The 15,169-nt window shown below is 34.2% G+C and overlaps 1 protein-coding gene across 2 annotated transcripts in view; it reads left to right on the top strand.

The window, feature by feature from the left end:
- Nucleotides 1-12,539, top strand: part of Snap23 (synaptosome associated protein 23) — a 36,905-nt gene extending 24,366 nt beyond the window's left edge. For both annotated transcript variants that reach the window (XM_027926103.2, XM_071608147.1), the window contains exons 6-8: nucleotides 4,824-4,982; nucleotides 6,462-6,606; nucleotides 11,223-12,539. In XM_027926103.2, coding sequence (XP_027781904.1) covers nucleotides 4,824-4,982; nucleotides 6,462-6,606; nucleotides 11,223-11,288 — 370 coding nt within the window. In that variant the 3' untranslated portion in view covers nucleotides 11,289-12,539. The remainder of the gene's footprint in view (nucleotides 1-4,823; nucleotides 4,983-6,461; nucleotides 6,607-11,222) is intronic.
- Nucleotides 12,540-15,169: the final 2,630 nt, after the last annotated feature.

The raw sequence follows: 15,169 nt of genomic DNA on the forward strand, positions 1-15,169 counted from the left end.
TTTAATTGTTAGAATGTATGGATATTGGAACCAAAGTTGGAAGTGGAATTATCTTTGAAAATTCTTTACTATAAAAACAACTACAACAAATACATTAAGTTTCTAATAAACATTGCAAGCTTTTACAGTAAAAAAAATGTAAATACAGAAGTTAAGTAAACAATGAGATACTGTCATTGAACTCTATGCTACATTGCTTGACTTTGAGAAGAAAAGAATGAACCTTTTTGTTATTGATGTTTGCTGGTGTATTGCTGAATAGAAACTGTCTTGAGTAGATTTGTTCTTTCAGATGTTTTTGTTCGAAAGGATAATTGAAGCTAGGTCAGCAAATCTTTTATATAAGATATGGGAAAATAGCTTTACTTAGAAGAACTTGGAATTAGAAGCAAAATTTTTTGTTGTCATTGTTTTTGTTTTTTTCCAGTGCTGGGGATTGAACTCAGAGCCTCATGTATGCTTGACAGGTGCTTTAACACTGAGCTACATCCCCATCCCTAGGAGGAAATTGTAACTACAGATGATTTTTTCTAAGGAACTATTAGAATTTAATAAGAGACTATGAAGATTAGACTTAAAAATTTCAGATAAATGACATTAATGAATATTTGAATTCTAAAAACAAAGTAGTATATAGTCTTTTTAAAAACCCATATTTTTTATTTTTGTTCTTTTTCTATATCTATTCTTTCTTTTTTTGTTTTCTCTCCTAATCCTGCATTCATTCCCTAATACGTATATTTACATTCCCCTCCACCCCTCATACTAGGGATTGAATCTTGGAAACACTCTACCACTGAAATACATCCTCAGCCCTTATTTTTTAATTTTGAGACAGGGTCTTGCTAAGGTTTTGATGCTGGCCTCAAACTTGGATCCTCCTGCCTTAGCCTCCCAAATAATCCTATATTTTTTATACTAACTGATAAATTATAATTTTAATTAACAAGAGTTTAAAAAGAGGCACACCTGGGAAGTCACAGAGTAGTAAGCTGTTTGAATTCTCAGTTTAATGATTCTTAGGCAAGGTATTTTTTGTTCTTAACTTGCCTATTTTACAAGGTACTTAAAAAGTCTAATATAATGGCACCTACTTTGAAGACAAATTGGTATTTCTGGACGAATTGCTAGAGAAGTTCAAAATTGGCACAACAGGTTTTCTGTTCTAATCTTAAGTCATATTGAGGTTAAAAATTCAGCTTGGAGTGATTAAAATAATTAAAGAATTAAATTTCATTCAACAACTGAGTGATTCCTCTTCCTACTCACTGGAGATAACAAATATCAATAAGACATACCTATGGTCCTACCTGTTGTATATATCATTACTATTTTTTTTTAATGCTATGCCTTACATGATATCTGTAGATACTCAGTAAAAACTTATGTATTGAATGGCCTTGAGAAACTTGTTAGCTGATGGGAGAGTTTGACATAAAAAGATTTTTTTTAAATTACATTGCAAATAAAATATATAACAGAAATAATTAAAAGACATTTATATCTCTAAAGAAAGAGGAAGTTTCACAATATCACCCTTTAATGTTTGCTTTCTCTCATAATATTTTTTATAATTTTAGGAAAAAATATCACCATCCTAATAACATTCTGAGGAAAAATGAAGTGTGTTATGTTTTAAATAGTTTTCTTGCTTTTCTTTTTATCTAGATTCTCAGATGTTGGTTGTTTCTATGAAACCAGGCAGGAATTTGAATGCATTATGTTTTTAAATCTCTAAACCTGTTTCTGTTCTGTTTGACTGGCAATTACTATTTTCTGCATTTCATTCTCTCACCTAATCTTTTCCTTTCTAATCTGCTTACTAAAAATGAAGATTTAACATCAGAAGCCGGGCTCAGTAACTGATCAAAGGGAACTTTAAGATGCAGTCTTATGGCGCAGTTTGGGCTGCTAACCTGCTACTTAAAGGTGATGCTTCAAATGGCTTTTCTGTGCATGTGCATGGTTTTGTGAATGATGGAAACTGTCTTAAAAACCGTGCTGTGGTGTGTAATGTAAAGTGAATTTGTTCTTGATGGGTGCTATCTGACAAAAGATGGACTTGACAAAAGGATCTTAATTTATGATAACTCCCTTTGACTAATGGCTCCAAAAATTAAGTTTTTGCTAACTAACTGTAATATATCCAAAATAAAAATACTCCTGAAATTTTCTAAGTTTGAAATAGATTGATCTTTGTAGAGAGCTGTGGTAGTCTAGTTCTTAATCAAAGGTAAGGGAATTGAGATTAAATGCATCTCTTATTTCATAAGACTTTGATTTCAGGATTCTGTCTCACTAAATTTCCTTACTCCTTTCTATTCCTGAATCAGGATTTCCTGATTCAAGTTTTGCTTCTAATAATTTGGATTCCCCCTGATTTAGGCCACTACCAAATCAAGGAATTAGTTAATTCTTAGATGGCATTCTCAGAAATTAATCACTAATATAGTCATCTTAAATCTTATTTGGAATAAGATGGAATATAAATTTTAAATGTTCCATGTGCACCTTTCTTTAACATGTTATTATTTGTCCCATAATTCCTATTATGTCTTATATTAGCTTACAATCGTTTTATATTGAATTAATACAGAGCTTAATTTTTCATGGGAGTTAATCCTTTAGTCAGTTTACCAAATGTTTTATTTACGTTTTAATGTCTTGAATCCTCCTTAATTCTGGATGTTTATAAAAATTATGAAGACAGTAATTAAATGCTTAAAAAAAAAAAGCATCTGATTCCTATCCTTTGTTTGCCCTTTTCTTTTTTCCTGTCTGATCACCCAAAACACTCACACTTACTCACTCATATTACATTTGGTAATATTTGATCCTTTTCTCCTCAATATGAAAAAAAAATAGGTAATATATTTGGCCTTTTTTTTCTTTCCTATTTTTGTTCAGCTCATGCAAATGTTGACGGAAACCAGAACTAGAAAAAGAAGTTGTTAATGTTTTTGTGCTCATATCTTGATAATTACTGTATTTTCTTCTTTTATAGAAGCTTTCTGAATTGATTAAGGGATATTTCAAATTCTTTTTTTCAAAGTTGCTATTCTAAAATGAGACATTTAAATGGAAGAAAATGTGATAGTTAAAGAACTGACAATCAAGTATAAATCTAATGTAAATTAATATACTCATCTTAATCTAAGAAAACAGAGTTTTGTTTTTATACCAGGGTTTGAGCCCAAGGGAGCTTTACCACAGAGCCACATCCCCAGCCTTTTTAAAATATTTTATTTAGAGACAGGGTCTTGATGAATGTGCTTAGGGCCTCGCTAAATTGCTGAGGCTGGCTTTGAACTTTCAATCCTCCTGCCTCAGCTTTCTGAGGCACTGTGATTACAGGTATGTGCCAAGGCACCTGGCTCCAAACAGAGTTCTTAATCTCATTAAAATTTATTACGTAGCTGGGCACAGTGGCACAGACCTGTAATCCCATCAATTTGGGAAGCCGAGGCAGAAAGATCACAAGTTTGAGACTAGTCTGGGTAATTTAGCAAAGTACTCTTTCAAAATTAAAAATAAGGGGGTTGGGGCTGTAATGTACAGCACTTGCCTTGCATGTATGAGGCACTGGGTTTGATTTTCAGCACCACATAAAAATAAATATATGAATATACTTTTTAAAAAATTAAAAATAAAAACAGCTGGGGATGTGGCCCAGTAGTAGAGTACCCATGGATTCAGTCCCCAGTACCACATGCACAAAGGGTTAATCACAGAGTTGCTTAAGCATTTTATCATCCTGAAGGCTAATTTCTTCACAGAAGGGGGCTGCATATTTTAGTTTGCAAAAGATAAAGTCGGGTGCATGCCTGTAATCCCAGCAGTTCGGGAGGCTGAGACAGGAGGATCGTGAGTTCAAAGCCAGCCTCAGCAAAAGCAAGGCGCTAAGCAAACTCAGTGAGACACTGTCTCTAATAAAATACAAAATAGGGTTGAGGATGTGGCTCAGTGGTTGACTGCCCCTGAGTTCAATCCCTGGTACCCCCAAAAAGAAGAAGAAGAAGAAGAAAAGGTAAACTCCTAAATAAAAAAGCCCTCAACAGAGAATTTGTAACTGGCACCAGTGTGGCAAGGTGGTTATTTATCAATTGATTGTTCAATTTGGAAATAACTTGTGTTTTTCCTTTATGTATTTTGCTTGTTTGTTATTTTTTAAATATTTTTCTTTTAGTTGTAGATGGACACAATAACTTTATTTTATTTATTTATTTTTATGCGGTGCTGAGGATTGAACCCAGTGCCTCACACGTGCTAGGCGAGCACTCTACCACTGAGCCACAACCCCAGCCCCTTGTTTGTTTTTAAAAAAATTCTTTTTGAAATTTTAATGCAAAACTAACACAAAACTGATCTGCCAAAACTACTTCAGTTCTAATAAGACAGAGCAAAGAACAGGGTCAAATTATTACCTACTCGGTCTTCTTACTCTGTCATCCCTTTTCAACCTCAGAGATGCCTTATTTTCTTTTTCCTAGCATCCATTAACCTCTGTTCTGGAAAATGCTACAGGCTGAGGAACCTTGAAAAAATCAAATAATTGCATTTTGCTATTTGCTAACAGCTTAGTGCAGATTTAATAGTAGTAGCATTTGGGCTGTTTAAAAATGATTTAATGGTAGTGGGTTTACATCACTAATCTTTATCATATCTTCTATTACCATGGAGCTTAGTATAGATAATCTAGATTTAGCTGTTTGCAGCTTTTCTGCTAAAGGTATTAGGGTCATCCTTAAATTAACTAGCACTAATAATCACAACTCTACTTCTCCTGCTTTTGGTATGTTTCTGTACTCCTGATTCTTATATAGGACGAAGAATTTTGAGTCTGGAAAGGCGTATAAGGCAACATGGGGAGATGGCGGAGACAATTCACCTAGCAATGTAGTATCTAAGCAACCGGGCCGAGTAACAAATGGTCAACCTCAGCAACCAACTACAGGAGCAGCCAGTGGTGGATACATTAAACGGTATGCCATCTTCTCCCAATATTTCTTCATCTTTCCTAATGAATGGCTCACTTAAGAGGTTGGGTGTAGTTGTACATGAAGCCTAATGCTCCAAACAGAAATAAAATTTATTCTGCTTTAAAAATGCATTTAAGCTGGGCATGGTGGCGCACACCTGTAATCCCAGTGGCTGGGGAGGCTGAGGCAGGAAAATCACAAGTTCAAAGCCAGCTTCAGCAAAAGCGAGGTGCTAAGCAACTCAGTGAGACCCTGTCTCTAAATAAAATACAAAATAGGGCTGGGGATGTGGCTTATTGGTCAAGTGCTCCTGAGTTCAATCCCTAATACCCAGAAGAAAAAAAATGCATTAAAAAATCTGTCTTCTGGGGGAATAGGGAAGGATGAAGGAACTTTGGATTGTTTAGAGGGGAATGAGGGGGAGGGGTGGCGCTCTGGGGATGGGAAGGACAGTAGAACAAAACAGACATTATTACCTTATGTACATACATACACTATTGGTGTGACTCTGCACTAGGTACAGCCGCCAGAGGAATGAGAAATTGTGCTCTGTTTGTGTATAATATGTCAAAATGCATTCTACTGTCGTATATAACTAATTAGAGCAAATAAAAAGAAAGAAAAAATATATCTGTCTTCTAACAAATGTTGACCATGGTTGTTGTTCATGGATAATGAGATTGATTTCTCTATATTTTTTAAGACTTTCCAAATTACTGAAGTAGGCATATTTACTTCTACAAATAGGATATATATGTCACAAAATGTAACATCTAAAGCAGGGGTTGGCTTAATTCCTATAAAGATATCTGTAAAGGGCTGGATAGTAAATATTTCAGACTTCAGTCTATATAGTCTCTGTTACAATTACTCAGCTGTGTTAGAGAAAGTAGCCAGAGAAAAGTTGTCAATAAATGAGCATAGCTATGTTTAAATAAAACTTTACTTACAAAAGTAAGGTACCAGGACATGTTTGGCTCTTCATCTACAATTTCCAACCAGTTTCAGAACAATGGTTCTTAATAGGTGTACATTAGAATCCCCTGAGAGTTTGTTAAAACATAGATTGATGCAGATATGGTAAATGCATGTCTGTAGACCCAACTACTCAGGAGGCTAAGGCAAGAGGATCACTTGAGCCTAGCAGCTCAAGGCCAAGCTTGGGGAACATAGCAAAATCCTGTCTATGGGAGAAAAACAAAACAAAACGAAAGTACAGATTGCTGGGATCCAAATATAGTTTCTTATTCAGTATAAGAATAAGATAAGGGTGTGAGACTTAATATATTCTTGTGTTTAACAGGAATCCAGGTGATACTGGGAATCACACTTTGGTTCTAATACTTGCTGAGCATAATATTGATTACTCATCATTTTTTATTGTTTTTTAATGACTCATTTTTATGAAAATTAAATCCAGATTTAGTTTATTGTAACTCAAAAAAAAAAAAAAAACTAAAATTAACTCTCCTTTTGTGACAGTATAACTAATGATGCCAGAGAGGATGAGATGGAAGAGAACCTGACTCAAGTGGGCAGTATCCTAGGAAATCTAAAGAACATGGCCCTGGACATGGGCAATGAAATTGAAGCTCAGAATCGACAAATAGACCGAATCACAGAAAAGGTAAAAGCCTTTTATGGCCAAAATAAAATGAAACATCCAATCTGGTAATTGTTTAGTAATGAACATCTATGTTAGACACTTTGGGGGGAAACAATAAAATAAGATCCTGTCCTTATAGGATTTTACAGTTTTGATGAGGTGGCAGTTCTAACACATTAAAAACAAACGTAGAATCCTCCTATCTTGCTCATAGCATTTGGTTTATTTTGTAACCACAGCCTTGGGATAAAGTTGTTTTACTTAAACCTTCACACATAAAGCTTAGAATCTATTCTAACCTTTGAGTATGCTTCCCTTCCCCCATAAATATTGCTTTTATTTTATTAACTAGTAGCATATAGTCATGTGAGCAAACGAAAATTATGATTCTTTTTTTTTTTGCATTACATGCTATATAAAAGATACTGAAAGGAAAATGTTTTTCAGAATTTGGAAGTCAAATTTAAAAGCCACAGTTGATTAAAACCCCAGTGTACTTTAGAAGATGGTCACTTTTAAAGCTTGGCTCTCTGTTGAATCACTTATACTGGATTTCTTTTTCTTTTTTGATGCTGAGGATCAAACCTAGGTAGGGCCTTGCACCATAGTAGGCAACTGCTGTAACACTGAGCCACATCCCCAGCCCAGTGGATTTGTTTTGAAGCAAATAATGGTTCATAAGATGCCTTTAAGGCTATTGTTTGGTTTTAGGCTATGTATTACCCATGATTTTAATTTAGATATCAGTGTAGGTGGTAATACATCTGTTCCAAAGATCTTTTTCACTCTCTGTGGGTTAGACCTAGAGTAACTCCATTGGAATTCTGTGGTTCAGAGAGCATTGTTATCATATTTCATTTCATCAGAAATGCTATCAATTTTTTTACCACTTAGAATAATGCTGGCCTTGGGTTTAGCATATATAGCTTTTACAATGTTTAGGTATGTTCCTACTATCCCTAGTTTTTCTAGTGTTTTGAACATGAAGGTGTGCTGTATTTTGTCAAATGCTTTTCCTGCATCTATTGAGATGTATGATTCTTGTTTTTAAGTCTATTAATATGATGAATTATGTTTATTGATTTCATATGTTGAACCAACCCTGCATCCCTGGGATTAATCCCACTTGATTGTGGCACACTATGTTTTTGTATGCCATTGCCAGATTTTTTTTTAAGATACTACCTTTTTTTAAATACTTTTATTTTATTTATTTATTTTTATGTGGCGCTGAGGATCGAACCCAGCGCCTTGCACATGCTAGGCGAGCGCTCTACCGCTGAGCCACAACCCCAGCCCCCAATTTGCCAGAATTTTGTTGAGAATTTTTGCATCTATGTTCATCAGGAATATTGGTCTGAAGTTTTCTTTCCTTGATATGTCTTTGTCTGGTTTTGGTATCAGGGTGATATTAGACTCATAGAATGAGTTTGGAAGAGTTCCCTCCTTTTCTATTTCATGGAATACTTTGAGGAGTGTTGGTATCAATTCTTCTTTGAAAGTCTTGTAGAACCTGGCTGAGAATCCATCTGGTCCTGGGCTTTTCTTGGTTGTAAGCTTTTGATGGCATTTTCTATTTCATTACTTGAAATTGATCTGTTTAAATCATGTATGACCTCCTCATTCAGTTTGGGTAGGTCATATGTCTTTAGAAATTTGTCGATGTCTTCCATATTTTCTATTTTATTAAGAGTGTAAATTTTCAAAATAGTTTCTAATTACCTTTTGTATTTCAGATGTGTCTGTTGTGATATTTCCTTCTTCATCTTGTATTTTAGTAATTTTGAGTTTTCTCTCTTTTTCTTTTCATTTGTATGGCCAGGGGTTTATCTATCTATTTTATTTATTTTTTTCAAAGAACCAACTTTTTGTTTTGTCAATTTTTTCAATTGTTTCTTTTGTTTCAGTTTCATTAATTTCAGCTCTGATTTTAATTATTTCCTGTCTTCTACTGCTTTTGATGTTGATTTGTTATTCTTTTCCTAGGGCTTTGAGATTTAGCATTAGGTCATTTATTTATTGACATTTTCTTCTTTTAAGGAATGTACTCAATGCAATAAACTTTCCACTTGGTACTGACTTCATAGTGTCTCAAAGATTTTGATATGTTACATCAGTGTTCTCATTTACCTCTAAGAATTTTTTTATTTCATCCTTAATTTCTTCTACTATTCATTCATCATTCAATTGTGTATTATTTAGTCTCCATTTGTTACAGTAACTTCTACTTTTTATTTTATCATTGATTTCTAATTTCATTCCATTACGGTCTGATAGAATGCAGGGTATTTATTATCTCTGTTTTTTTGTATTTACTAAGAGTTGCTTATGGTCTGTTTAGAAGGAGCCATGTGCTCTGAGAAGAAAATATATTTGCTCATTGATGGATGAAATATTCTATATATGTCTGTTAAGTCCAAATTATTGATTGTATTATTTAGTTCTATAGTTTCCTTCTTTAGTTTTTGTTTGACAAGATCTGTCCAGTAGTGACTGAGGTATGTTAAAGTCACCCAGTATTATTGTATTGTGGTCTATTTGACTCTTGAAATTGAGGAGGATTTGTTTGATGTACATAGATGCTCCATTGTTTGGGGCATAAATATTTATAATTGTTATGTCCTGCTTATATAAACTTCCCTTAAGAAGTATGAAATATCCTTCTTTCTCTCTTCTGATTAACGTTGGTTTGAAGTCTAATTTATCTGAAATGAGAATGGAAAACCCTGCTGGTTTATGCAGTCCATATGAGTGATAAGGTTTTTTCCCATCCTTTTACCTTCAGCCTGTGGATGTCTTTGCTATGAGGTGAGTCATTTGAAGACAGCATAGTGTTGGGTCTTGCTTTTTAATCCAATCTGCCAGTCTATGTCTTTTGATGGATGAGTTTAGGACATTAACATTCAAGGTTAATATTGAGATATGATTTGTATTCCCTGTCATTTTGATTTATTTCTGGTTTTTGATTTCTCTTAGGTTTTCATTTGGTTGAATGTCCGTTTAGTGTAGACCCTCCCTTTGCTGGTTTTTACTTTTTTTTCCATTTCATCCTCATGGAATATTTTCTTGAGAATGCTCTGTAGTGTAGGCTTTCTAGTTGTGAATTCTTTTAATTTTTGTTTATCATGGAATGTTTTAATTTCATTTTCAATTCTGAAACCTTAATTTTGCTGGATATAAAATTCTTGATTGGCATCCATTTTCTTTTAGAGCTTGAAATAAAATTATTCCAGGACCTCCTAGCTTTGAGGGTCTGGGATGAGAAATCAGTTGAAATCCAAATTGGTTTCCCCCTGTATGTAATTTGATTTTTTTTTCTCTCACAGCCTTTAAGATTTTATCTTTATTCTCTGTGTTAGTCATTCTCATTATAATGTGTCTTGGCGTGAGTCTGCTGTAATTTTGTACATTTTGGTCCTGTAAGCCTCTTGTATCTGATTTTCCATTCCATTCTTTAGGTTGGGGAAATTTTCTGCTATTATATCATTGAAAAGATTGTGCTTTCTTTTATTTGTATCTCTGCTCCTTCATCTATTCCGATAACTCTTAAATTTGGTCTTTTCATGTTATCCCATAATTCTTGGATGTTCTATTCATGGTTTCTTATCATCTTCTCTGCATGGTCAACTCTACTTTCAAGATTACATATTTTAGGGGCTGGTGATGTGGCTCAAGCGGTAGTGCACTCACCTGGCATGCGTGCGGCCCGGGTTCGATCCTCAGCACCACATACAAACAAAGCTGTTGTGTCTGCCGAAAACAAAAAATAAATATTAAAAATTTCTCTCTCTCTCTCTCACACACACTCTCTCTTTAAAAAAAAAAAAAAGATTACATATTTTATCTTCATTGTCTAAGGTTCTGACTTCCAAGTGGCCTAGTCTGTTGGTGATGCATTCTTTTTTTTTTTAATATTTTTCAGTTTTAGATGGACACAATATCTTTATTTTTATTTGTATATGGTGCTGAGAATTGAACCCAGTGCCTCACACACGCTACGCAAGCGCGCTGCCACTTGAGCCACATCCTCAGCCCTGTTGGTGATGCTTTCTATTGAATTTATATGCTTGGGTTCAAATCTACTGTCTCCACTTTCTAGCTACATGATTTACTAAAATTTATTTACATCTCATTGGGGGAAAAAATGCTATTGAAGATCTGGGCATAATGGTGTTTGCCTGTAGTCCCAGCTACTCTGGAGACTGAGGCAGGAGGATCACTTGAGCCTGGGAGTTCAAGGCCAACCTGGGTAACATAGTGAGACCCTGTCTTAAAAAAAGAAGAAACTGCCATTGATTGTAAGATGCATCCTAGTTTCAGATGGGTTGAACTATGAAAAAAATATGTAATAGAATTGATGAAATACTGGCAATTTCTGTGCATTAGGATTTTTCCAAATCAATTTTATATTCTGTCACTTCTTACTTTAAATGAGTTTTGTAAAGTGACTTAAAGTGTTTCTTGAGTTTCATCAGTATGTTGATTAAACTTTTCTTTGGGTCCAGAGGATTGAACCTTGGGGCTTGTACTTACAAAGCATGGGCTCTACTCCTAAGCAACATACCCAGCCTAAATTTCACTTTTATTAGAATGTCTTACCTTGTGAAGTAATGCTCATATCTTTTTCTTTTTTTCAGGCTGACACCAACAAAGATCGTATTGACAATGCCAATGTCAGAGCAAAGAAACTCATTGACAGCTAAAGCTACTGCTGTACTTCTCTATCATTTATTTACTTCAGTTCCTCCTCCTAAATCATTACCTTTTCAGAGTTTGATATTTTGGTTCCATACTCTTCTAATCTGGAGATAATGTGGAAAAAGGGCCAGAGACAGCTTGCCTGATTTTTTGATTTTTTTTTTTTTTTAATTCCTGTTTGAGGGTAGACTGTTGCTCATCCTTCCTTCTAGTATTTTCTTTCTCAGTTCATATTCTTAGATTGGTTTTCACACATCACACATATTTTCTTCCTTTTCATTTACTTGAGCAATTTTTTTTTTTTTTTTCAAAATTCTGAAGCATTGCCAAAGACAGCCACGAAGAAGGGAGCTATAGAGGTGTTTTTTTGGTTTGGTTTTGGTTTTGTGGTGGGTGAAGAATGAGAGATGAGAGGTCATCATTTCAGTAAAAGCCACAAACAAGTTGGATAGCCGCAGTAAAGATCTAGTTGGATTTAGTTTTTAAATTGCAATTTTTGCCAATTAAGGCTAATGCTTAATTTTGGAGCTTTTATATACAATATTTTTGTCATACATCACTATTTTTGCAACCTCTGCTCCAAAGAGTATAATTAGTTTTCGTTAAAGTGAGCTCAATTTCTGAACTCTTAGTGATTCATTTATATACGTAGATTTTGTTATCTCATTTCATATTGCACATTCAGGAAAACTTTGTATAAATGAGTGGCTTTTTATTTTCATATTATTAATAATATCATGGTCCCATTACAGGCCTATTAATCTCATAAATTTGTCATTAGTCTTTGAAGAAAAGTATATGTAAATACATATGTGTAATATGAGAATTTCTCTCAAAAGCAGGGCTTAAAATTTTTGTGGAAGTTTGATAAAATATGTCATGTGAATTCAGATTTACCTCAATGTTAAGAATTATGTTTAGATTGGAAAAAGGAATTTTATTTTGATCTCACGTAGAAAAATAGTTATGTAGCTTTATACAGTTATTAAAAGTTAGAATTTATTCTGCCCTACTAAAAGTGGTTTGGAAAATTAATTTGGTTTAATTATTGATGATTGCACTGTCATTCTTTTAGCTTTGTGTATTGAACTATGTTCAGAATCAAGTTGATGTAAATCCTGAACAGTGTTGTGAGAATCTAATTGGATTTGTCACCTTTATTTAAAAACTAGCCTCTGCACACTTTGAACCTAGGGATATGGATTGGTTTGACCAATAGCCACTGCTTGATTCTCATAATTAAACTTTGTAACTAATTAATGGTATTGTTCTTTAAGATAGGTAACATGTTTCTGTGACTGTTATTTTGTGGACAGTAATTTCATCAGCTGCTGTTTAACAAATTGAATAAAGCAAAGGTCCATAAGTCAAGAAGCACACCAATGGAAAGCTGCTGTTAGCTCTTTTCCAATTTCTTTTATTTTTTAGTTGTAGTTGGACACAATGCCTTTATTTATTTATTTATATTTTTATGTGGTGCTGAGGATCGAACCCAGGGCCCCACACATACAAGGCGAGCGCTAGATCTACTGCTGTACTATAACCCCAGCTCCTCTTTTCCAATTTCTATTAGAAATATTAACAGAACTTTCCTTTCTATGGTGCATTTAATGTAATCATTATTAGTCTCATTCATTTGCACTCACTTTTATCAGTGACTAAACAGATGTTTCTGGGAAAGAACAACCCAATACTGGAAAAGATACAACTAACAGGAATTTTCAAAGGGTGAAGAGGGAGATATTTAAATAAAGCAAGACTCAACTAGGTCCTCCCTCATAAAAGTGCTCCATGTCAGAAAGAGTAGTTTGCCAGGTGAAAGTGAATGTGTAAAGTAAGGTGTAAAACAGTGGAGATTGTACTATACTAAGGGCCCTTCTTAAAAGCACTAAAATTTTTTTTTAAACACTGTTTTGGCTAAAGGAAATAATTTGGAGGATACCACTGTACTGCTCCCACAGTATAATTGGTTTGAAGTGCATGTTAAGGCACCAATTGTCTGGATTTATACTTTAGCTCTTGCTGGCTGTGGTGACTCTAGCCTGTTCCTGTGCCTTAGTTTCCTTTTCTGAATATGAGGATTAATGATTCCTACCTCATAAAATTGCAAAGCATAGAGTTTAATGCCTTTAAAGCCCTTATAATAGTGCTTAGTAAATGTAGGAATTTAATGAATGATAGCTGCTATTTTCTCTAGAATAGAGCTCTTTTTTGGTCAAGGATCCATTTGTGAATTTGATGACAGACAACACAGCCCCTTTCCCCAGAGAACTAAACACATGAATGTGATTCATGCAGATCTTGAAAACCTACTCATAGATCCCAGGTTACAAACTTTTCTACAGCTTCTGCTACTGAGAAAGGTGAGAAGTAAGAGTCCTAGAAATTTGGCCCATAATGAACTAGAAATGGAAGCTATTAACTTAAAGGCCTTTTTGGTTTTCTCCAATAACACCATCTGTGAACATTTTTTCCATTACTTTTTAAAAAAAAATATTTATTTTTTAGGTGTAGATGGACACAACACAATGCCTTTATTTTTATGTGGTGCTGAGGATCGAACCCGGGTCCCACCCGAGCTAGGCAGGCACTCTACCGCTGAGCCACAATCGCAGCCCCATCCATTACTTTTTAAAATATTTTTATTTGTTGTTGATGGATCTTTATTTTATATATTTATATGCAGTGCTGAGATTCTTTATTTTATATATTTATTTATATGTAGTGCTGAGATTTGAACCCAGTGCCTAACACATGCTAGGCAAGTGCTCTGACTGAGCCAGAACCCCAGCCCTTTTCCATTACTTTTGAAAGGTTAACACAAGCTCTAGAGTGTGATCACCTGGGTCCAAATTTTGATTAAATCATTTACTAGTTATGTAACCCTAAACATGATATTAATTTATAACTACATAGGAAAAAGAAAAAAACAGTATCTTCTACTGAATTTAATTTTTTTAAAAATTTTAATATTTATTGTTTAGTTTTCGGCGGACACAACATCTTTGTTTGTATGTGGTGCTGAGGATCGAACCCGGGCCGCAAGCATCGAACCCGCGAGCGCGCTACCACTTGAGCCACATCCCCAGCCCCTTAATTTTTTTTTAACAGTAATCTCCTTCAAGTTTCCAGTCTTGTAATGACAGAGATTTTTATCCTTTACCACTCGGCCTATTTTTTTTTCTTTATTTAGTTTTAATTTATCCTTTGTTTCCATACTTCAACTCTATATCTTTCTTTCTATGTCACATATGGATTATGAGTCTCCTGTTAAACTCTGTATCTCAAACATGTTATACTCATGTGTACTTAGACTTAACTTTTTAAACTGCTGTTTTCCCATAGGGTTCAGTGGCACATGCCTGTAATCCAGCTACTTGGAAGATTTACAGGAAGGTTGTAAATTCAGGGCCTTCTTCAGCAATTTAGTGAGACCCTCAGCAACTTAGGAAGATTCCATCTCAAAAAAAAAAAATAGGACTGTTGATATAACTCAGTGGTAGAGTATCTCTGGGTTCAATCCTCAGTGCTTTAAAAAACAAACAAAAATTTTTAAAAAAGCTGTTTGCTTTAGGTTACTCTCTTACTAAAATTCTAGATTATCCCAGTTCATATCAGATACACACACACACACACACACACATATATATATGAGATGCATACATATCATACATATCTTGAGATATATGCATATATATATATATATATATATATTATATATATCTGATAAAAAATAACTAGGGGATAAGGCATTAGAGATTATCTGATAAAAAATAACTAGGGGATAAGGCATTAGAGATTATCAGATATATATAATATATATGCATATATCTCAAGATATGTATGATATGTATGCATCTCATATATATATATATATGTGTGTGTG

Source organism: Marmota flaviventris, chromosome 2 (genome assembly GCF_047511675.1).
Source record: "Marmota flaviventris isolate mMarFla1 chromosome 2, mMarFla1.hap1, whole genome shotgun sequence".
In the NCBI taxonomy this organism is placed as follows: domain Eukaryota; kingdom Metazoa; phylum Chordata; class Mammalia; order Rodentia; family Sciuridae; genus Marmota; species Marmota flaviventris.